At 37.5% G+C, this 25,504-nt stretch overlaps 1 protein-coding gene across 4 annotated transcripts in view; it reads right to left on the reverse strand.

Moving 5' to 3' along the window:
• PKD2L2 (polycystin 2 like 2, transient receptor potential cation channel) overlaps window positions 1-25,504 on the reverse strand; it is a 41,108-nt gene that overhangs the window by 13,001 nt on the left and 2,603 nt on the right. For all 4 annotated transcript variants that reach the window (XM_073887820.1, XM_073887818.1, XM_073887817.1 and 1 more), the window contains 9 exons: window positions 24,064-24,320; window positions 20,899-21,120; window positions 14,944-15,172; window positions 13,093-13,263; window positions 12,614-12,795; window positions 5,521-5,641; window positions 4,702-4,803; window positions 3,165-3,229; window positions 2,504-2,558 (listed from right to left, as the gene is read on the reverse strand). In XM_073887820.1, the coding sequence (XP_073743921.1) occupies window positions 2,504-2,558; window positions 3,165-3,229; window positions 4,702-4,803; window positions 5,521-5,641; window positions 12,614-12,795; window positions 13,093-13,263; window positions 14,944-15,172; window positions 20,899-21,120; window positions 24,064-24,317 (1,401 nt within the window). In that variant the 5' untranslated portion in view covers window positions 24,318-24,320. The remainder of the gene's footprint in view (window positions 1-2,503; window positions 2,559-3,164; window positions 3,230-4,701; window positions 4,804-5,520; window positions 5,642-12,613; window positions 12,796-13,092; window positions 13,264-14,943; window positions 15,173-20,898; window positions 21,121-24,063; window positions 24,321-25,504) is intronic.

Here is a 25,504-nt window from a genome sequence, read left to right on the forward strand (position 1 = left end):
TAAGAAAGAAAGGCTGCCAATTACCGTATGACACCCTGTCAACCATAGGCACATCTTGATTTTAACAATGTTAAAATGTGAAAAGAAAATGTGTTTTAAAATCATTGAAACAATTTATTATTTATTATTGTATTATTAAATATGCTAAAATTTACTCTTACTGATTATTAACTCTAAATGATAATTCTTTAACTTTTAGCTATATTTTCAAACCAGTCAACTTTTTCTACTTTATACCTTCCCTCTGCCCTCTTCCTTTTTTCAAAATTTCTCTAATCATTCTCGTAGAATCCTTAGGGATACAACAATAATCTCTGGGTTCTTGCACGTTCAAAACTATTTGAGCCTTTACAAACTTGCAGCACAAGTCTGCTGGATATAAATATGCTTGGCTTACATCTTCTTTCCTTGCATAATTTGTAAGTATTTTTCTGTTGATTTATGGTGTTGAATGTTGTCATGCTAACCTGGTTTTCTTTTCCTTGTAAGTCCATATTTTACTTGGATGAGTATCATGTTCATTCTAGGTGATTTCCCCTAGGTACACAGTATGTTTTTCAATTACATCATCCTTTATTTCAGAAATGGTTTACTGAATTTTAATTTTGTTTTTAAAAGAATCTTAAACTTGTAGAAAACTTAGAAGAACAGTACAAATACTTTTTTTTTTCCTTTGAAGTATTTGGAGTTACCAGCACAATTGTCCCGTTGTCCCTGAGCATGTCAGTGTATATCTGCTGCATACAAGGACATTCTCCGTTATTATAATCACAGCATAACCATCAGAATCAGAAAACTGATTTTGATAGATCATTATCCTCTGATGCTGAGTCCCCCATTAGAATTTGCCAGTTGTCCCAATGATGCCCTTTATAGAAAAAGGATCTAGAGTCCAGGATTAGGCATTTCATTTACTCGTCTTTTAATCTCAGTCTGGTGTAGTTCCTCAGCTTTATCTTGGCTTTCTTAATCCTTTTGAAGAATACAGGCCAGTTATTTTGTAGAACGTCCCTCAGTAGTTTAGTTTTGTGTGATACTTTGTTCCGTTACACGTCTTTGGCAGGAGTGTTACTGAAGTGATGCTGTGTTCTCTTAGCATCTTATCAGCTGGCATATGATTTCAGTTTTTTCCCATACTGATTAGGCAACGTCTGCCAGATTCCTCCACCCTGACATAACTCCTTTTCTTTTTGTAATTAATATGCATTTTGTGGAGAGGTATGGAAAAGTTCTACTCTTCCTCCAACTTTTATCCATGTATATGTTCAGGTCAGTATGAACTCATAGAACCCTATGTTATTCAATGGGTTATACATTATTATTCATTAAAGTACTTCAGTATTCCCAGATTTGGCTAGCGGGAGCCCTTGACCTTGACTCTTGTGTCCTTTTAACAGATCATCATTCTTTGAGCACTTCTACTTTCTGGCTCAACAAGATATTCCAGACTTGTTGTATTTTCCAGCCCCGGAATTTAGCCATATTTCCAAGGGGCCCTGGTTCCTTTTAGAAGAGAATGGTATTTGGAAACCAAGGTGTGGGCAACTAACTGTGTTATTACTTCTAGACTTCTCAGTGGATAGACAGAGCTATAGAATACGTACACACACACAAACACACATATACACATCTATAATTCTAATCCAACACCACAAAGTTCATTTTAACCTTCAACCTTTCCTTTTTGTAACTCCCTTACCTCACAGTGAGAAACTTAGCTCCACTCCATGTATAGCTGACCCTGAACAACACAGGGACTAGGGGGTGCCAACCCTTGTGCAATCAAAAATGTGTGTGTACCTTTTGACTCCCTAAAAACTTAACAGCTAATAGCCTACTGTTGATTGAAGACTTACCAATACCATAAGCAGTCGATTAAAACATATTCTGTATATTATATGTATTATATACTGTATTGTTATAATAAAGTAAGCTAGAGAAAAAATGTTACTGATAAAATCATAAGGCAGAGAAAATACATTTACAGTAAATACTGCACTGTATTTATTAAAAAAAAAAGACCCACATATAACTGGACCTGCGAAGTTCCAACTGTTGTTTAACAACATGGTTCTTGAACAACACAGGTTTGAACTATGTGGGTCCACGTACATACGGATTTTGTTTACGGTACTGTAAACATAACCTTTTCATTGTTCAAGGGTCAACTGTATATATAAACCATTGAAGTGATTCATCACATTGATTACAAGAGAAAAACTACATGATCATGTCAATAGAGCATATCACTAACCCCTGTGTGACAATCCCACAGAGACTACAGCTGGAGCATCAGGGCATCTGGCTGAGTGCAACAATAAGAGAGGTAGCATGTAGGATTGAAATGACTTGTTTAAACAACAAAATAGCTGGATTCTGGGAGAAATTTTTGGAGGTGGAAACCAGTGCTCTAAAGAAAGCAAATCATTTCAGTTCTTAATCTGAACCCTTTCATAGGCATATTTCTAATAAAGCTATCTTTATGAGAAAGTTAAAATCTTACATTTTCATCAAAGCCTTCTCTTCTGGCTCGCTCGACTAAATCTCCGCTTTTCGCACTAAGAATATAAAATAAAAATCAGAAGCATATGGAGCAGAAAGAAAAATGCCAGCATTAAATAAGATCAGCTCTATAGTAAGGATCTGAATTGCATTTTTGGTCTTCCTGATAATGTTTGGAAAATGTGGTCATTAATAAATTCTCCAGAGTGTCACATCTCTAGCTACAAAAAAAAAATGTTTATATTATGTCCCACTGCCAGAGGCCTGGGTTTCAGAAGCATTTTGACACCAAAATGATTCAGTAGATATAAAGATATCCTTAAATATTTTGTGTAAAATTTTTATTTTGATAGCTAAGTGAATGCACTTAATGTAGACTAAAATTTTTTCCTACCTTTTTAGGGGGTCTGTGTTCTGTCCAGCTTTCTGTTAAAGCTTTTTCTGAGTGGCATAGCATGTGTTATATTAATTTTTAATTAGCTTAGCTTAGAGTCTCATGGCACTCAAAGAATTAGGAGGTACTACTGGGTGATGTATTGACCCGTATTTAGAATCAGCACATTGGATGGTGATTGTTTTGCAATCAAAACCTTACTCTCATTGGGAGTTTCTAATATAATATACAGTTTGAAATGGCAAGTTAAAAATTTAAGTCATCTTACCTTTTTTCGTCTTCTCCCTCTTCAGGTTTCTTTAGTCTGAGTTTTTCGAGAGCATTGTTGTAACTCTGGGCATAATTAAAAATAGTTTAAAATTTGAAAAAAAATACATATCCTGTATTAATTTTGATCAAGGAATAAGAAATATGGGATGCCTGTCTCCAGAGACTACTACCCTAAAGAAATATGGAGGCAATGCTATGATTATCTTTCACTTTGTCACTGCTTACGTTTTCTGCCTGCTAGTGAAAAAGAAAAGGGTTCTCTTGTGGGCATCACACTTGAACTTGGAAAAAAAAAAATCTTTGAAAAGTTTTATTAACATTTATTGCATTTAAGGATGTTAACACTTTAATGCATGTAACCAGCATCATAATCAAGAGATAAAAGATGAAAAAACCTACACTTCAGCTCACTGGGGGATATATTAATAGTTTCCTTTTACAGGTGAGTTCTTGGACAGAGTTTTTAAACTCCACTAACCTCATGGCTCTTAGGACTTCTCCTGTGTGAAGTGATGTGGTTAGAGCCATGGTTGTGCAGAGATGAGCAAGATGGTACAGATGTGACTCTGCTAACAACTCAAGTGAGGTAGGTGTTAAGAGGACAGGGAAGATACCATTCTATCTGGGAGATTAGCAGGTCATCGAGGGAATGGAGGGGACATTGCTGGGGTCAGTGAGTGACATGAACAGGGCCCAGAGAGGAGAGGGATGGCAAGTGATGGTGCACAGCTCTGTGCTCAAACACTGGCTGGAACATACCGTGCTGCGCACAAGGCATGGAAGGCAGACATGCTACATAGTTCAGTGATCATGAATAAAGACCGGTTGGGACAGTGAGACTTGAGAAGGTCCTTGGGTGTTTAGATAAAGAACTTGGACTTACTTTGACAGGCTCAGACAATCTCTGAAGAATTGTGAGCAGAGAAGTGGTATCAGAGCTGGACTGGCACAGGAAAGAGGCCAGAAGAAGTTACCAGACAGAAGGCCAGGTGTAAAGTACGGAGGGCCCTAACCCAGTGGTGGTTAGAATTCAACATGTCTTTGAATCTCACAAATGTGAACAAAAACTACAGAGATGAACTTGACACACAAGCCTTGGCAACAGACCATATGAGGGACAGGGAATAAAAAATTCAAGGTTTTTAAGCGTGGAGTGACTGAGAAGAGTGTTGCCATTAACAGAAACACGAAAGTGAGCAAAATAAGATTGTTCATAGAAATTTACTAGCATCTAAGTTGAAATTTTTTGGAGGGAAGGGATAGTTTTATTATAAAACCCAACATGCTTTGCATTTAGTAAACAGCTCATTTGCTATTTGATATATTGAAATCTGAGATCATTTTGGTCACCTTTTTTTAAAGCCAGAAAGAAATCTCACTTCCCTGGCAGTGAAATAATACAAATAAGAGCAAGATTGGACCAAAACAAAAACCCCCCCACCACTACTTGGGGTTTAAGTGCTATTCAAAGGACAAGAGTATAAACTGAACAAGATTTGTCTTAGAATTCAAATTAAGAAAAGAATTGGACATACCTTTTTAATCATTTTACCAAGTTCAAAATCTGGTCTTCTGCCTATTGAATAATCAGCTTTCACTTCAGAATAAGTATCATTAATAATTGCCAAGAACATGTTCTGGGGAGAAATAATAATTAGTAAAAATTTAGTTTAAATGTTAGTGACTCTGATGAGTGCTGGGATTTTTTTTTAAGGTTTTATTTATTTATTTTGAGAGAGAGATTGAGAGAGGGAGAGAGAGCCCAGCAGAGGGGAGGGGCAGAGGGAGAGGGAGAAGCAGACCTGATGTGGGGCTCAATCCCAGGTCCCTGGCATCACGACCTGAGCTGAAGGCAGACGTTTAACCGACTGAGCCACTCAGGCGCCCTGGGTGCTGGGATTTGTAAATTAGATTTAAATTTTAAAAGTAGCCCATATGCTCAGTAATAGAGAAAGCACATCCTGGGGACCCCTAAAAAATCACAAAGGTATGAGTTTTTAGCCATAAGGGCTAGAAACCATTGCAATAATGGGCAGAATATTTTCATCCCTGCCAGTATGGAATGTCCCAGCTGGAGAGACCTGGGATATTCAAGTTATACTCGGAGTGCGCACATTCCTGGCACACATCAGACACCAATATGGTAACTACTGTGATCACATTCTCCTTTGGACAAACTGAAAACATTTAGACACTGGACTTAGCCTGGATTTCTAGGAATCCACACAATTCCTAATAAATGTAAAAAGCTCTGACAGCTAAGCAGTGATACTATAATTTCTTCTAAATTAGTAATTTCATTTTTATTCTAAAAAAATATAGGCAAAAAAGGGAACATATATGGTCATACTTACCAGCAGGACAAAGAACACAAAAAAGATGAAAGTGATGAAGTAAATGGGTCCCAGGATACGATTGGCTTGCTGAATGCCAGCAAAATTAAAATCTCCAAGAACAATTCGAAATTGTGTAAATCTTTGATGGGAAGAAAGGAAAACATTATATCCCCTCACACATACATGACTACTGATGGGGGTTACCACTATGTCTAGGAACGTATCCATCCAGCTGCATGTGGCATAGGTTCTCTGGCTTTAGTCATGTTAGCTCCTAGTTCCATAAAACTAAGTGTGGAACATCCCCCTAAAGGCCAGACAAGGACTTCAATTGCTCAACAGTGATTCAGGAAATGATGGGCTTCCACTTACTGAATCCTACAAGATTTGACCCTTGAGATACCTGCTTACCAACTAGTCTTGGCAATGACCTTCTTAGCCTTTCTTGGGCCCTTCTAAAATTTAGAATACCTGACCTTGTCCAATAAGGATTTTCAACTCATACCTAGACCCAAAAACCCTAAAATTTCTAATACCAATAATATGTGTAATGTGTACACCTCCTCTGCTAAAATAAGATGCCAACAATTTGTCACTTGCTGAGTCTCAAAACAAGTGCTGGTAATGATCCTCAAACATGATCCAGAGGTGGGGTGTTTTTTTTGTTTTTAATTTTTAGAGAGAGAGAGAGCGCACATGTGAGAGAGCAGGGTGGGGAGGAAGCAGGGGAAGAGGGAGAGAAGCAGACTCCCCGCTGAGCGCAGAGCCCAACTCAGGGCTCAGTCTCAGGACCCTGACATCATGACCTAAGCCGAAATCAAGGGTTGGGCGCTCAACTGACTGAGCTACTGAGGTTTACTTTATTCTCTTCAATAACTATAAATCTTGGATTTGATGTAAAATAACATTTAAAATATTACAGATCTTCATTTTATTAATATTAAAGGTGGAAATTAAGGCTTTGAATGAGCATAGTAGTAGCAGAGGTGGAATTAGGAGTACTTAACATGATATTTTCTCATCATTAATTTGGCAATGGCATTGCCAGACACACCAGGGATATGTTATAAATTATGTAGATGATTTCTTTATTTTTTTTAACTTGAGAACTGTTTAATTTCATCTTTACTCATAGATTAAACAATTAATTTAAAAAGTATTTGGATCTTTCTTTACAAGTTAAAATTGTTTTCTTAGGAAAATTATCTTTTTAGCTATAATATAAACACTGAGCAGTCTGTAGAAGCAAGTTAGAAATTTTCATAAATGGTGATAAACATTATTAAGGATTGTTGCTTGAGTTCTGTATTATACCCATTAATTAAATTTCAAGCATTACTTTTAATTAATGTTAATATCCAACAGTCCCAGAAATACCTGTGATATCAGATTTAACCTAAATTCCAAAGGAGGTCAATGGGTCAATTGGTTATTGGGTTAGAAAAAGATTTATTATAGTTTCTATTTTTAAAACCCAGGTTCCTGAATTGATAATTTTAAAATAATAATTTAAAGATAATTAATAATTAGATGAAATTAATCTTTTTTCTTTAAATTATGTGAACAGTATATAGGAAAATAATCTCTTATTCTTGTTTTGCAACAGTAGCATGCTACTTTATTACTCATAATTTGTTTTCTGGAATGGATAACATCTATTTTATGTTCCTTACGGATAGCCAGAGCTCTAATATTGGACAATTAAAAGAAAAAGGCAGCACTCCAGTTTTTCTGATTATAATAATAACGCACATTCATGGGAGAAATTTTAGGAAGTACTAAAAAAGTTTTAAAAAATTCGTAAGCTAATTAGGAACAACCACAGTTGATACTTTGGGCTTATTTGGATTTATGTTTGATATATTTTGATGCCATGGTTACTGCTGTTAGATGCTTAAAATGAGTTATTTTAAGGGAAAGTCTGGGATGGAATTTTTAATAGTATGTAGATACTTTGCATGATTGGTTAGTCAGTCAAAAGGAAGGCTTATTGTTCCTGGTTGCTTTTGCCCAGCATGTAAAGGGAGCATACAGCTGTAAACAATGAAGGAAGAAATATTCAAAGAAATGGGCTACTTGGAGTCCTAGGACTCAAGAGTTAGCTGGAATTTCATCTTGGGTACTTAAGATATGGTTAAATCATTCATACTTAAAAGTATTTATTTAGCCTTTTTTTTTTTTTTAAGACTTACTTATTTAGGGGTGCCTGGGTGGCTCAGCCAGTTAAGCGTCTGCCTTTGGCTCCGGTCATGATCCAGGGTCCTGTGATCGAGCCCCACATTGGGCTCCCTGCTCAGCAGGGACCCTGCTTCTCCCTCTGCCTCTCTCTCTCTCAAATAAATAAAATATTTTTTATTTATAAAAAATAAAAGGAGGGCAGGGGAGAGTCTTTAACAAACTCCGTGCTGAGTGTGGAGCCCGACAGTGGGCTGGATCTCATGACTCAGATCACGACCTGAGCTGGAACCAAGAGTCGGTTGCTTAACCAACTGAGCCACCCAGCCACCCCATTTATTCAGCTTTTACTACTGGTTTATAATGTTCTTCTACACAAGATACAAAAAGAAAAGCTGAACTGGAAGGAGACCAAAGTCTCTCAACAAATATTTTTTCCTCTCTGGTATAGGAGAATGAGAGGTTCTGTTTCAGTTTTGATTAAACTTGATCTATAATCCTTGAGTTGTATTGACAGGAGAAAAGATAAGTTAAAGGCACCATTTCTCCTTTCCAGAAACTAGCTTGTTAACTAAAGCTTCCATTCAGCCCTTCTGAATGAGGTCCAGATACCTCTGTTGTGTAAGTAATGTGAATAACAAAACCTAACCAATTTGCTGAATGGTTATAATCACATAGGAAATGGAGACTTCAAACGCAATGTAATTGTCATTTTTCTCCTAATTGGAGTTTAGTTTATCGGAGTTTAGCTTATCTACCCTCTCCCCCAACCTAAAAGGAACACCATGACTGCTTAGAATACAGGGTTATATTGAATGAAAAACTGTTTTGTAGTCTCCTCATACCCCTGGTAACTTTCTAGAGTTCTCTCTTATAAATTAAAATTGGTAACAGATTGTTCCATAATAATATACCATTGTGGTTAATATGACTTCACATGACTGGGTATTTAGCTATTCTTCAGCATTCTCCAAATATTGCCTAGTCCACTGTCTGTCTTCTGTAACTCAGTTAAACATGTTAGGCCTTCTTGTTCCAGTCTTCATACTTCATACCTTCTCCCACTTTCTGTATCTCTATGCCACATTTCCAGTAATTTTTGCTGGCCTATTTTTCACTTTACTCATTCTCTCTTCATCTCTTATTTGCTGTCAAACCTGTCAACTAGGTGTTTTGTTTGTTTTTTGTGGAGCCCAATGTGGAGCTCAAATCCACAACCCTGAGATTAAGACCTGAGCCGAGATCAAGAGTCTGACGCTCAACCAACTGAGCCACCAAGGTGCCCCATGTCAACTAGGTTTTTATTCTCAGTTACTACAATTTTCAGTTCTGGAATTCTATTTTTGATACTTTTTCAAAGATGTCACTTTTTATACTGTCCTGTTCTTAAAGATGTTTTCTGACTTATATTTCTCTAAATATAGTATTTTGTGATTATTCTAATATTGGAAGTCTTTGAGTCTGTTGTTTGTTATCTGCTAGTTCTTGTTTATGATTCCTTACCCCTTCTGTACCAGGTTGCCTTTGACTATGAGCAGTAAGTTATATTTGGAAAATTGCTTGTAGAAGTAATTTGAGACTGAGGATGAATAAACTTTCTCCAGAGAGGTTTTTTGTGTCTGCAGATGCACACAGGCATTCTAACCCAGGACCATCTTAATCCAAGTTTAAGATATGAAATTCCCTGGATACCTAGGTAATTATGGGATTGATTCACCTTTAACTTGAGACTTTAGCCCTTCAGTTTCCTTGCCTGTTGTGTGGAGAGGTTATCAGACAAGCCCTCCCCGCCTCTGCCCCCATGCAAGCCCTGGACTTTGCCTTCTGTCTCCTTCTCCTGGAGAGGTGGCCAGAAACACATTTTCTTGACTATTTCTCTGGATCATCAAAAATGCCTTCATGGTGGAGGGTTTGGGGAGGGTGGTGGAATAGGAAACATTAGGAATATGTCTCCCCACCTAGACAATAATGACATAGGGAGAATTTGTCTGATGTAACTGTTTTGGAACTCTGGAGTCTATTTAAGGCTTGCAACTTCCAGGGGAAGGCTTAGACAATTTTGGTCAATTTCAGGTTTTAGTTTGGTAAAAGCTACCCATCTGCCACCCCCCAGCCCATGGCAGGGAGCCATGCATATATTCCTGGAGCAGCTTGCATGCAACCTGTGTGAACGAGGGTGGGCAATCAGGACACTGTTCTCCAAACATTAGGGGTCTGTGTTTTGATTGCTGATTGCTCCTTCTGATCACAAGGATGCAGAAAGATGTGGGCATGTTCCCCTGTCTTTTTCAAGTCCCTCTCCCTCTTGCTGAATTAATGTCCTTGGGATTAAAGAGCTGGTGCCCTCCCCTCCTCCTTCATTTTTCTCTTTTTCCCCTTTTGGGAGCCAGACATTAAAGACATCAAAAGTAACTGCATATATGGAGGAAATTAGAAAGTCACCATGCATCCCCAAGGAAAGGTGCAGGCTCAGAAAAGACCTAAGAAGACCTTTACACTTCAAGCTGCTCCTTAGCATGAAGACAGTATACAATAATAAACAAAACAAAACAAAAAACAGGAAACCCTGGTGAAGGGCAAGAATGTCATTTCCAGGGTTATCACATTCTACATTCAAATGTCCAGGTTTCAACAACAACAAGAAAAGACAGGACATACAAAGAAGCAGGAAAGTATGACCCAATCAAAGGAAAAAAATAAACTAACAGAAATATCCCTGAGAAAGACCAGATAGCAAACCTACTAGACAAAGACTTTAAAGAGATGCTCAAAGAACTAAAAGACATGGGGAAAGTCAAGAAAAGGGAGGAAATTCCAACATATTGCATGACACCGATGAATCCTGAAGGCATGCTAAGTGAAATAAATCAGTCACAAATAGGCAAATACTGTATGATCCCACTAAGCACCTAGAGTTAATGAAAATCAAAAGAGAGAGAGAGAGACAAAAAGTAGAATGGTGGTTGCCAGAGGCTGAGAAAGGGGGAAAGTGGAGAATTCTTGATTAATGGGCATAGTTTCAGTTTTACAAGATGAAAAGAATTCTGGAGATGGATGGTGGTGATGTTGCACAGTATGAATGTACTTAATCTCACTGAATTGTACACTTGGAAATGGTTAAGATGGTAAATTTTATGTATATCTTAACACAATAAAAAAAAAACCCTTATAAACATAAAAAGAAGGCTTCAGGGCAAAAGAAGCCTTGGATGCTGAGCTTACTTCTCTGGGTTCTTGCCTTTTGGTTTTGGTCCACTTATTATCTACTTTATGGTCAGTTCTTCAATGTTACCTGTATTTCATCTAGCTTTTTAAATTGTCTTGAAGAGGAGGTTGATTTGAATAACCTAGCACATCATTACCAAAAGCAGAGGTCCCCTCATTAATGTATTCCAAAGTTGTCTACCTGTTTGTTCTGTGTCTTATACTTCCTTTCTTCTCCACTATCTAGGGTAAGACCAATTTCCAAGTTCTGTAAATTACTACAATTATATTCAATGTCCAATACTACAAAGTTTTATTAGTGACACTTGAGTTAAGATCCTAGGAAAGGACCAAGAAGTTGTTGGAACTGCAAACATAATTCACTCAAGAGAAAGCTAATTAGACTTCTCAAATTGTAGGCTGTTGACATTGGAAGGAATCTTTGGGAATAACTTAGTCCAGTCCCTTCATTTGCAGATAAAGAAATAAAGGTCTAGAAAAGTTGAATAGCTAGTGCAGAAGTGGAAAGTAGAACTATATCCTCTTGGGCGCCTGGGTGGCTCAGTCGTTAAGCGTCTGCCTTCGGCTCAGGTCATGATCCCAGGGTCCTGGGATCGAGTCCCACATCGGGCTCCCTGCTCAGCAGGAAGCCTGCTTCTCCCTCTCCCACTCCCCCTGCTTGTGTTCCTGCTCTCGCTGTCTCTGTCAAATAAATAAATAAAATCTTAAAAAAAAAAAAAAAAAGCAGTCAGTTTAAAAAAAAAAAAAGCAGTCAGTTTAAAAAAAAAAAAAAGAACTATATCCTCTTGGTTCCTAGTCCACTCTTCTTTCTATGAGTAATTAATAAAGGGTTATTTCAGCAAATATGAAATTTCTTAGAATTGGCACTTCAAATATATCCCTGTGGATGGTGAAAAGAGAGCAACTTAAGACATTTCCTTGGACCAGAACTCCCCCAAAATCAAGTAAAAGGGCATGGACAAGTAAGTTTGGGGAATTCTTGACTAAAGTTAAGAAAGTTATTGCAGTTTTTCTCAGGGTCATATGTTAACATGCACTGCAAATTTTCAAAAGAGTGATGCAAAATTTCAAAAACTTACTTAAATATGAAGCCATTTCCCACCAATATTGGTCTAAGTTACATATTTTGAGAATTTATATTTCAGACTATCATAATTTTCTTACACACACAGAACTTATTTTACCTACTCAAAAAGGAGAGTGAGTTTATTTATTCACTTAAAAAAAATCTGAATACTTTTCTAAGGATTCTACCCGATCAGTTGTATAAGTTTGTTGCCTACTGATTGCTTTATGCATTAAAACACAGCTTTGCCAGGTCAGCAAAGGACAATCAGGTGAATATCAATAAAAGGATTCTAAAGGTAGAGGCCTTAAAGAGAAACATTTAAACTTTCTTTTCTCCAGACAATAAATATTACGGAGACATAGAGGCCAATTTCTGTTATATTTGGTAAGCTTTTTACCAATGAAAAATGAAAAATTATTTTTCCACTTTGACCTCTTAACATTTAAAAAATGGACTGCACTATCCATTGGGATCTTTTAATGCTAAATACTACTTTGAGTGTGACCAGGTATTTTTCTATCAGTGAAAATATAAAACCAAGTTTAAATGTATTAAAACATATATTACTACTTATTATAGGCCTTTCCATGATTTGTTTTCTTAAAAGTTAGTAAATATAATTACATTATTCTAACAGCTTACATGGCATTTTGAAAAGTGGAAAAGTCGTCAACTTGTGATCCAAAAACAAGAAATCCTAACTGAGCATAAGCAAAGAATATTATAAAAAACATGATGGCAAATCCTACTATGTCTTTGATACAGCAGGACAAGGTTGATGACAGCTGAGACATTGTCTTATTAAAACTTATGAATTTGAATATCTGAAAAAGAACAAAGTTAATTGAAACAAGAATATCTAATATCATACTTACTTACAGTAAGTTAAATTAATTTCAGAAAAAATTTGCTTCAAATTAGAGGAAATGCTTAATAGTGATAGTCAGGAGTGTTTGAGGATTTGCCTGCAATCATTGCAAGGCCAACCTACTTTTAAAAATTAATTTATAGTTAAGAAAATCCTTTTTTCCCCATAACTTTGCAGCTTTAGTTCCCATTTTGCTATCTAAAAAAAACCACTTATTTAATCTGTTGTATTTAATATAATAAAGTATAAATACCTTTATCCATGCAAAAAAGATGGTGACAGCGATTATATTGTTGTAGTAAGTGTGCCAGTATGCAAGAAAATAGAAGTCTGAATATTTTTCAGTATTTTTTAACAAGTCTCCAAGTAAGAGAAAAATTTGTATATTACAGTATATGTTGAAGGAAACAGTCACAAAACACAACTAAATGGGAAAATAAGAAATATTAAATTAGAGACAATTTCTACTTCTGAATTTCCTGCAGCCTATGAACAGACACAGGAAAAAGTTCATCAGAAGTTTAACAAAAAGGGGGGGGAACTAAGACGTAGGCTTTTACGTGAATGGAAGTGAACCGCAACTTACAGAAGTTTAAGATAGCAAGATGATCACAAAAGCGCAGAAATATCGGTCACCTGACCATCCTAATCTGTCTGCCTGTTTCTTTGAGTCATAAAGCACAAATGTCTAAAATGACTACGTTATTCTAACAAGGCTGCATTTCTGCTCCATGTAACTACGTGATACCTAGAAGTTTATGTGTTTATGTATTTATTTATAATTCCAGTGTAGTTAACATAGTGTTATATTAGTTTCATGTGTACAGTATAGTAGTTCAACATGTCCATACACATGATCCTTAAAAGTTTAATATTTTCTACCACGTAACACTAAAAGAAAAAATTTTTCAGTGACACAAAAATAAGCCTTGAGAACCCTCTGACAGCTCTTCTAGAGGAGGATTTCAGAACCAGGTTATATCAAGTATCACAGCTTTCGAACTGTCATGAAAATCTTCCTTTGACTTCCTTTGCCTGAAATGCTCAGATAGTTAAACATTCAATGTTATGCTGTATGTTAAGTATTATCGGGGATACCAGAGGGGTAGGTGGCACATTTCCTGACTCTGAGAAACTTTTAATCTGGTTTTGGGAAACAAGGATTATATCCTGGATTGGCTATAACTAAGGGTCAGTAAGGGTGAATAAGCCAGAAATGTTTGTTCATTTTTTCTAAGACCATGTTCTTACCATTTGTCCCACCCTGCCTACCTCTTTGTTTTAGTCCATTCCACTGACGAGAACTGGCAGTTTTTGGAATTTCTTTCAGAGACTATATTCCCAGTCCTGGTGTTCTCTGTGCCCACAAGCTACCCTCTGGCTGCTCACTCCCTCCAGCCCCCCCTTTCAGTATTCTTCCTAGCCTTGATTTTGCATATTCTGTCAAAATTCAGTGTGAGGAGGAAAACAAAGAGGCAACATAGAAGAGTACGTGTCCAAAAATAACCATGATTTTCAACATGACGCCCTATAAGAAACACATTTTTTTGAGTGAGGGGAGACCTACTGTGTGCATTAAATAATACCTATAGAATCACCTATTCTAAGTTTATGCTGGTTTTCTCAAGGACCAAATCAGAGAAAAAAAAATATTTTTTTTTTTTTTTTTAGAGAGAGTGAGCGAGAGAGAGTGAGCACAGAGCTAGAGTGGGAGAAGCAGACTCCCCGCTGAGCAGGGAGCCCGACACTGGGGCTCGATCCCAGGACCCCAAAATCATGACCCCAGCTGAAGGCAGATGCTTAACCAACTGAACCACCCAGGCACCCCCAAAAATAGACTTCTTACTTTTGAAGGCCCACCATTAGTATGCTCTATGGCAGTTCCTTTTATAATTGATACTTGCAGCTTTGAAATTGTACCAGCTGGGCTCCTGAAGAGCTGAGGGGTTGGGGTGGGGGTCTGGGACTTGGGGAGGGGGGAGGGAGAGACGGAGCTGCCCCTTAGCTAGTTGCCAGATGAACAGAAAAGTGTGCTTTTTACACCTCCCTCATTGGTGCGTTCAGATTTGATTCCCTCCAACAATACATATGAATGTATACTTACCACCAAAAGTAGTAATTCTAGCCAGTTCCAAACACTTTTGAAATAGGCAGACTTAAATTCTCTAACTTTTTGGGCTTCTTGTGTTGTGAAGACAATAAGAAAAATACAAAATGTGATTTCACAGGAAGCAATGATATAATCATAGTAGCTAACATATCTGAGGAGCTTCACAGAGTAAAACTGCCATGAAGTAATTATTCCTCCAGTTGCAGGGAATTCTGCCACCAATCTGTAAAATTAGGTTAGTGAAAGTAACTGTGCATTTATTTCAAGCATTTATATTTCAGTAGCTAACTCAATGTGAAGTTTCTAATTTGTGATGATGTGTACTTTAATAATCAGTTATTTTATACAAAATATGTTTTTTGGGGGTCATGTGTTCAATTTAAAAGAAATTCTAGTGGATTTACTTATTTTTTAATGGCTTCACTTTTTTTTGTACTCTGAATATTCACAGTGGTCAAAGACCAATGTCATTGAGAAAGTAAGATGTGATGTTAGCCATACATTCTTTCTATTTTGTGTTTAGATTTCTTGATCATCACTGGGAATATCACTTTATCTCCACAAGAGAATGAGATGATGTTCAAGAAATGCTATACTGTTAGTTACTGTTATTAATCAGTACTCCCCCCAGAATACATAATTCTTGAATGTTTCAGAGAAGGAAAATACACTCTCCCCCTTTAGATTATCAGAGATACTTCTTGCTTCTAAATGTCAAGATTACATGGTCTACTAAAACAAATGTTTCCTGTTTACTTTAGGCACAGGATGTTGGATACAAGGATTTATATGCAAAGAGAAGTATAAAAATTAATTCCAATACTAAATAAAAAGATTTTGAGGTTGTTCACTGTATTTCTACTGCTCTCTACAACTTCAGATAATTAAGAATTGGCAGTAATTTAAGGAACCCAGTATCTCTATCATAATGTAATTATTCCTACTTAGATATATTAGCAAATATTATTGCTACTGGAATAAGGTGCTGCCAAAATAAAACCCAAAACCAGTTAAACAAAATAGAACTCTTTGTTTTGCCTTGTATGTAGTAGGTGTGCAATGTTGGATAAGTGAGTGAAGTGAAAGAAACAATATTTTGATCTGAAGTGTACACTAGTAAAAAGGGAAAAAAGAACAGTATTCAGTTTAGTTTGCCAGATATGTTTACAAAAGGGAAGTACATGGGTAAGGTCTTAAGTAATGTGCATAAGTAATACAACTACTGATTAGATATACCACCAGTTTAAAGTTTTAAAATCTAGTTTCTGGGGCGCCTGGGTAGCTCAGTCGTTAAGCAACTGCCTTTGGCGCAGGTCATGATCCCGGGGTCCTGGGATCAAGCCCCACATCAGGCTCCCTGCTCTGTGGGAAGCCTGCTTCTCCCTCTCCTACTCCCCCTGCTTGTGTTCCCTCTCTCGCTGTGTCTCTCTGTCAAAAAATAAAATCTTTTTTTAAAAAATAATATTTGTTAGTTTCTAAAAAGTAACATTTTAAAAGGTAACAGAGGGGCAGAGGCTTCCTTCTTAGCCTTCGGCGCCATCTCACTATGCCATCATCAAGTTCCCCCTGACTACTGAGTCAGCCATGAAGAAAATAGAAGACAACAACACACTTGTGTTCATTGTGGATGTCAAGGCCAATAAGCACCAGATCAAACAGGCTGTGAAGAAGCTCTACGACATTGACGTGGCCAAGGTCAACACCTTGATCAGGCCTGATGGAGAGAAGAAGGCGTATGTTCGACTGGCTCCTGACTATGATGCTTTGGATGTTGCCAACAAAATTGGAATCATCTAAACTGAGTCCAGCTGGCTAAATCTAAATATAAATTTTTTTCACCAAAAAAAAAAAAAAAGGTAACAGAATAAGCATAAACCCCAGGGACAGGAAATCTGGACTTAGTCTAGTGTAACAAGGAGTTCTCTGTGTGATTTTAAGCCAGTTATCCCAATGTTTCTCCTTGTGTTTAAGGCCAAAGAAATTGGGGAAGACAAAAAGAAATCGAAAAAACGTTCCATGCTCATGAACTGGAAGAATAATGTTAAATAATGTTGATTTGTATTCTTTATCCTGATCAGAACTGTTGGAAAGAGTGATTAATGTTGGTAAAAAGCTCTGATTCCCTGAAAGAAGAGAAAAAAAAACTATAAAAGAAATGGTGTAATGTCCATGCTACTTAAGACAATAGATTTGTTTTATTCATTTTTCCAGATTTTAAAGGCCATGGTTGGTTTCACTGTCACTGTTGCACAAGGGCAAAGTCCCCTAATCAGAGTAGACACCAATTCTGTATTCCATTTAGTGTAGAAATGTAAGACTCATGAGAGAGATTTAAGATTCACTGAGATTTTAGTGGATACTACTCTTTGCTTGTCTGTGGTCATTATTCCATTCCTCCTTTCTAATAGAACCTTTATTGTACTAGGCATCCACTCATTCCCAGATCACTCAGAGGAAGCTGATTCAATCCCCAGACAGATTCAATCATGGTAATCCTGTTTCTTTGTCAGTGTGTGGTTCTAGAACCCAGGGCTAAAGCCAGTTAGCATGGTCCAGGTTAGGCACTAAGGTCATCAGACAAATGGAAACAATTTTTTCTCTTTAGAGGGTTTTCTCCCCTGCCTGCTGATTCTTTCCCCTTCTCCTCCTCCTCCTTTGCCTCCTCTTCTTCCTTATAAGGGAATCTCTCTTACCATCCTCCTGGGTCCACATCAACCCAGACATGTCCTCATGTAATGGCAGAAATGCCAGAGAACAAGTTTTTTTTTTTTTTTTAAGATTTTATTTATTTATTTGACAGAGAGAGACACAGTGGGAGCAGGAACACAAGCAGGGGGAGCGGGAGAGGGAGAAGCAGGCTTCCCGCAGAGCAGGGAGCCCGACGCAGGGCTCAATCCCAGGACCCTGGGATCATGACCTGAGCTGAAGGCAGACGCTTAATGACTGAGCCACCCAGGCACCCCTAGAGAACAAGTTTTAACAGGCAAACTCATTTCAAACTTCTGCTTGTATCTTATCTGCTCCCATTCTATTGACCAAAGCAAGTCACAAGGCTAAGCCCAAAGAGAAACTAAGGAGTTGATCCCATCTACAATTGCACCAAAAACCATAAGATTCCTAGGAATAAACCTAACCAAAAGGCAAAGGATCTGTACTCAGAAAACTATAGAACACTCATTAAAGAAATCGGGGAAGACACAAAGAAATGGAAAAAACGTTCCATGCTCATGAACTGGAAGAACAAATAATGTTAAAATGTCTGCTACCGAGAGCAATCCATACATTCAATGCAATCCCTATCAAAATGCCATCAACTTTTTCACAGAGCTGGAACAAATAATCCTAAAATTTGTATGGAACCAGAAAAGACCCCAAATACCCAGAAGAATGTTGAAAAAGAAAAGCAAAGCTGGTGGCATCACAATTCCGGACTTCAAGCTCTATTACAAAGCTGTCATCATCAAGACAGTATGGTACTGGCACAAAAACAGACACGTAGATCAACAGAACAGAACAGAGAACCCAGAAATGGACCCTCAACTCTGTAGTCAACTAATCTTCGACAAAGCAGGAAAGAATATCCCATGGAAAAAGGACAGTCTCTTCAACAAATGGTGTTGGGAAAATTGGACAGCCACGTGCAGGAGAATGAAACTGGACCATTTTCCTGCACCATACACAAAAATAGACTCAAAATGGATGAAAGACCTAAATGTGAGACAGGAACCCACTAAAATCCTAGAGGAGAACAAAGGCAGCAACCTCTGTGACCTTGGCCGCAGCAGCTTCTCACTAGACACGTCTCCAAAGGCAAGGGAGACAAAGGCAAAAATGAACTACTGGGACTTCAACAAGATAAAAACCTTTTGCACAGCAAAGGAAACAGTAGACAAAGCCAAAAGACACCCTACAGAATGGGAGAAGATATTTGCAGATGTCTTATCAGATAAAGGGCTAGTATCAAAAATCTATAAAGAATTTATCAAACTGAACACCCAAAGAACAAATAATCCAATCAAGAAATGGGCAGAAGACATGAACAGACATTTCTACAAAGAAGACATACAAATGGCCGACATAAAAAATGCTCAACATCACTTGGCATCAGGGAAATACAAATCAAAACCACTTTGAGATACCACCTCACACCAGTCAGAATGGCTAAAATGAACAAGTCGGGAAACAACAAATGTTGGTGAGGATGCAGAGAAGGGGAACCCTCTTACACTCTTGGTGGGAAATGCAAACTGGTGCAGCCACTCTGGAAAACAGTATGGAGGTTCCTCAAGAAGTTAAAAATAGAGCTACCCTAGGACCCAGCAACTGCACTACTAGGGATTAACCCCAAAGATACAAATGTAGTCCTCAAAAGGGGCACCTGCACCCCAATGTTTATAGCAGCAATGTTCACAATAGCCAAGTATGGAAAGAGCCCAGAAGTCCATCGACAGATGAATGGATGAAGAAGATGTGGTGTGTATATCTACAATGGAATACTATTCAGCCATCAAAAAGAATGAAATCTTGCCATTTGCAATGATGTGGATGAAACCAGAGGGTATTATGCTAAGTGAAATAAATCAATCAGAGAGAGACAATTATCATATGATCTCATTCATATGTGGAATTTAAGAAATAAAATAGAGCATCATAGGGGAAGAGAGGAAAAAACAAAAGATGAAATCAGAGAGGGAGACAAACCATAAGAGACTCTTAATCATAAGAAACTGAGGATTGCTGGATGCAGGGGGTTGGGAGGGTGGGGTAACTGGGTGATGGACATTAAGGAGGACATGTGATGTAATGAGCACTGGGTATTATATGAAACTGATGAATCACTGAACTCTACCTCTGAAACTAATAATGCATTGTTAATTAATTGAATTTAAATTAAAAAAATTAAAACAACCACCACAAAACAACAAAAAAACTCAAGGCTGAGCCTAGCATCAGGAGCTGGGTAAATGCACCCAACCCTGGGTGGCAGAGCACTGCAAGGTTACATGGCAAAGATGTGAAGAATTGGGGCCATTTTTGCAAATCACCGCAGGCTCTAATCATTTCTAGGATGCTGGCTATGGGTATATATTGTTTGAAATATAAATTTTTCATTCTTGAGACAAAATAACTTAATAAAGAAGCTCATTCTGCAAAGAAATCAACAGGTTTAAATGATGTGATTTAGAGATAGAAATCAAGACTAAACATGAGATTCTGTGCAGCTGCAGAATAAGACTATATATCCTTAATATAAAACATATTGTATGTTAAGTAATTCTCCATGTTCTTGAATATATTCCAAAAACAATGAAACAATGAATATGATGCTGCTTTACCATCTTATTCATTATTGGCATAACTACTTTATTTTGAGGCCTATGTTTTTTTTTTTTTTTTAAGATTTATTTATTTGACAGAGAGCAAGAGCGAGAGAGCACAAGCAGGGGGAGCGGCAGACAGAGGGAGAAGCTCCTAAGTAGCAGGGAGTCCGATGTGGGGCTTGATCCCAGGATGCTGGGATCATGACCTGAGCTGGAGGCAGACGCTTAACCAACTGAGCCACCCAGGTAACCCTATGATTTTTTTTTTTAAGTAGGCTCCGGGCCCAGCGTGGAGCCCAACGTGGAGCTTGAACTCACAACTGTGAGATCAAGGCCTGAGATGAGATCAAGAGTCAGATGCTTAACTGACCGAGCCACCCAGGTGCCCTGAGGCTTATGATTTTAATCTCAGTATAAACACACACAAACTGGAAACCCTAATGAGGGCTCTGGATGCCATGTATGTATGTATGTGTATACATTTTAAGCAGGCTCCATGCTCAATGTAGGGCCCAAACTCACGACCCTGAGACCAAGAGTGCCATGCTCCACTGAGTGAGCCAGCCAAGTGCCCCTCTGAAGGCTTTTTAAATTCAAGACACTAATAAAGAGGTTTTGAGTCACTTACCTGATTATGCAAAACAGGTTTACATTAGCATTGTATAATGAAAAATCAATAAAAATAACTCTAGTTCCTCTTGTGATCCAGCTGTTCAGCTGAAGGTTAATAAACTTGTTTTTTGTTTCAGATTTTGATTTTGATAAAGTGAAAATAAATCCCCCATTTCGGTAAACACCAACAAATCCCCAGTGCCAAGGGGAGGTACTATCAGGAGTAGCGTACTTCCATCTGTTAGGTATAAAAAGAATAATGAAGAGATGAGAAAGCCTGACTGAGACGTATTCTAAGAACTTAAGCTAACATTAAAAAAAAAAAGGCAGTTTTAAGTTCATAAGTTTTATGGTAACTTTGAAGCAAGACAATGAGTTAAGGATTAAAAGGATTAAGATTTCGTATGTTTTCATTGTTTAGTGTTTAGTGTGGGTAACACACTGGACTAGATGCAATGAGAAAAGGTTTTTTTTTTAAAGATTTTATTTTATTTATTTGTCAGATAAAGAAAGCACAAGCAAAGGGGAGGGGGGGCAGAGGGAGAAGCAGACTCCCCACTGAGCAAGGAGCCTGATGTGGGACTCAATCCGAGGACCCCTGGATCATGACCTGAGCTGAAGGCAGATGCTTAACTGACTGAGCCACACCCAGGTGCCCCAGTAGGTATCTTATTTTACAAAAGTTTATAAATCAAAGTAAAATGTGCTTAACTGAATTTTGTTTCCATCCTTTCTACTTTTTTTGAGAGACAGAGAGAGTGAGTAAACACATGTAAGATGGGGGGAAAGGCAGAAGGAGAGAGAGAATCCCAAGCAGGCTCCATGCTCAGCATGGAGCGGGATGCGGGGACCGATCCCACGAATCCGAAATCATGACCTGAGCCAGTATCAAGAGTCCTACGTGCAACCGAGCCACCCAAGCACCCCCATCCTTTTAACTTTTAATTATGGAATATCAAAAAATAAAACTTTGACTCCTCATTTCATTCCCTATTCAGCCTCCCCAGACAGATTTGAATCATTATCCAAAGGTATACTGCTTAGAGCTGTTTTTCTATTAATAATACTGTTTGTTCTCAGGAGGGGGGAAAAGTGATACCACTAAGAAAAAATACTCAGATTTAATGAAAATTCCATTGTTGTATTTTTGAGTGTTTTCCACATGGTTGTTAAACTGAAACAAGAACATTTGTTATACCAATCCTCTCCTACTTCCAATTTTTTATGATGTTTTTAATTAGTGAATGTTACATTTTAGATAGACAAGCAAGCACAGATTGATTCTTATTTTGTTAGGGAATAACAAGTATTATAATTCCAAGTCTGTAGTGTTAATTTTGGTATTTAACTTACTTTTAGTTGTTATGAGAATTTGGAATAATAGAATACCTAACAGATTAGTTTTTAGATTCCAATTTAAAATGTGCAATTATCTGATTTATTCTGTAATTTTTCATTTAAAGAGTAGTATACAGTACAGTAATATCTAAGAGACTGTGTCACCATACTTATGAGTTCATCAGATTTCTAAGAATTATACGAGCACTTTGCTATCCTAAAGTATAACCAAAAACTTACACAAAGAAAAAACAAGTCAACAAAAACTGTAAAGCAGTGATTAATCTTGATGCTACAGGAGAGGTTGTTGAAGAAATGTAATCATTGCTCATATTTATAATATAAATACTGACTAATGATTAACAAAAATTATGATCTAACAACAGGCTAAGGGAAATGGGAAGTGTGTGTGTCGAGGGAGGGACCCATGACAGACAACAGATACATAAAACTGTAAAATCAAGTAATAGCAGTACAAGCACATTATTTAGAAATAGAAAGTACACCAGAAGAAACAACTAAAAGAGCTCAAAGAGGCTGCTTCTGGAGAATTGTATCGTTTTTTAAAAAAAATTTTTTTATTGTTGTTTTTTAAAATTTTTTATTGTTATGTTAATCAACATACATTACATCATTAGTTTTTGATGTAGTGTTCCATGATTCATTGTTTGTGCATAACACCCAGTGCTCCACGCAGAATGTGCCCTCTTTAATACCCATCACCAGGCTAACCCATCCCCCACCCCCTCCCCTCTAGAAACCTCAGTTTGTTTTTCAGAGCCCATCATCTCTCATGGTTCGTCTCCCCCTCCGACTTACTCCCCTTCATTCTTCCCCTCCTGCTATCGTCTTTTTTTTTTCTTAACATATATTGCATTATTTGTTTCAGAAGTACAGATCTGTGATTCAACAGTCTTACACAATTCACAGCGCTCACCATAGCACATACCCTCCCCAATGTCTGTCACCCAGCCACCCCATCCCTCCCACCCCCCACCACTCCAGCAACCCTCAGTTTGTTTCCTGAGGTTAAAAATTCCTCATATCAGCGAGGTCATACGATACATGTCTTTCTCTGATGGACTTATTTCACTCAGCATAACACCCTCCAGTTCCATCCATGTCGTTGCAAATGGCAAGATCTCATTCCTTTTTATGGCTGCATAATAGAATTGTATCATTTTGATAAATATTAAATTAAAAAATGTGTTCTCTGCCCCCTATGATTTTCATAGGACTGTAAAAGCAATGATACCAGCAGCTTCTGGCTTTGGGTGTCCTGTCTTCAGTATAGACATGAGTGTACACCAGCATTAGCCTCAGCCGATTTGGAGAATACGGCTATAATATTTTTGGTAGGCATCGTCAGATGCAGTGCCTCCAGAGCATAACTGCTCCTTTTCCATATTGGCATTAACAGAAGATATCACTGAAGTAAGAGTGAGAAAGGAGGAAAGTGGCAGAGCACACCTAACACACTCCCTAAGGGTCCCAAGAAGCTTTTGGGATGTGTTTGAGGGAATCTGGTCAGAGACAGAAAAGCTGATTTGAGTACTGTAAAAGCAGAAATGGATGTTTTACCTTATGTTCAAAATGACTTAGCACTTCATATACCCCAGTTAGAAAAAAAAGAATACTCTTTATATCCTTTGGTAAACAAAATAACAGGTTCACTCTTACTTTTCTAAACACTGCTCCTTCCTTTGTTACTATTATTGCAATAGTCTCCTTACCTGCCAGACCACTGTTGGTATTATTTGGAAAATATACATATTTTCCTAATTTTTTAAAGATACAATGGTAAGATGCTAGGAAAAGTTACATGTAATTTTATATTACTTACTCAGTTTCCACCTTAAGGCCAAAATCAGCCAGGTCTTCATTTTTAGAAGTGTATCTGTCATAACATTCATTCATCAAAGACTGAAGGGATGAATAGACCTTGCATGTGTTGTTGCGGACTTTTAGTTGACGGACTCTGGGGACTCCTAAAAGTATGTTCTCATAGTAGATGCGACTGGTATTCTTTAAATCATACAGCGTCTTGTTAGTGTACCATTCATCCCAGTACAGACCTTCCAAAAGGGGTCCTTCCATAAACTTCGTATAGAAAGATAAATGTTACGGGAAAAATATTTTCATGTCAATTGTGTAACAGAATCTACGTTCATAATGTTACCTTAAGAACATAAAAATCAGTGATTTTGAGGAGTATGAAAATTACTGACCAAGCCACCATTAATATTAAAGATATGATGATGATGTCGATGATGATAATGAAGATGGTTAATATTTACTGAGCCCTTACTATGACTATGCACTGCTCTAGCACTTTACAAATATTAATTCATTTAATTCCACAACTTTTCTTTTCCCTTTCTTATATGAGGGGTATATTGAAAACTGTCCCCTAATACATGAGTCTATAAACCCATAGCCACACACTTATGGTTGTTATAGCCACAAGTCCTCACTTGCCCTTGAAGTTGTCTGTGTTCTCCTTCCCCACCAGTTCCGGCAGTGGTGACTGCTACTACTTCCTGGCTCTGCCATTCTAAGAGATCCCCAACCCTGGGTTCGGTTTTTCCTTTCCTGCCTTTGTCTTCTTTGCCATTGGCCATGTATACTTCAAGATAGCACAGTAAAAAAGTAGGGTGAACTCCACTTCTAGTCTCAGGGAAAATCGTTTTCTTTTATATTTCACCTGGCCTATACCAATGACCTCTAATCATCTGCTCTCATCTCAAACTTCTGCTCTCGGGAAATGACCCTGTCTCCTTCCCATAAGTTTCAGTTTCCTAGCATGGCATTCATGACTGACCTCTGTTCAATTCAGAGTTTGGCCTTTTCCAGCTCATCTTCTGTATTCCTGTAATGCCAAACATAGCTCCATATGTAGAATTACTTATAGCACATATTGTTTATCCTTCCTAGAATGCCCTCCTGTTACTCATCCTTTAAAATGCAAATGAATTGTCATCACCTCTGGAAAACTTTCCTTATATGCCCCAATGTTTGTGACTTGGGATACTTGAAACTTCTGTTCTCTTAATTGTTCTTTCCTAATAATTGTTCTTTTCCTAATAATAAATAATAATAGTGAGCATCTTGCTAAGTTAAATGTAATGGAAAAAACAAATCTGTTCCAAAGCTGAAGGAATGGCACTCTCACATAATTAAAAACACTATAGTTATATTTTGCATATGTACTTTTTATTATTTACTTGATTATATACTGTACATTACTGTAATACACAGTATAAGGCTGTATACCAAAATTATAT

Source organism: Callorhinus ursinus, unplaced genomic scaffold (genome assembly GCF_003265705.2).
Source record: "Callorhinus ursinus isolate GAN/ISIS: 27379988/994484 unplaced genomic scaffold, GSC_fseal_2.0 scaffold83, whole genome shotgun sequence".
Lineage (NCBI taxonomy): Eukaryota > Metazoa > Chordata > Mammalia > Carnivora > Otariidae > Callorhinus > Callorhinus ursinus.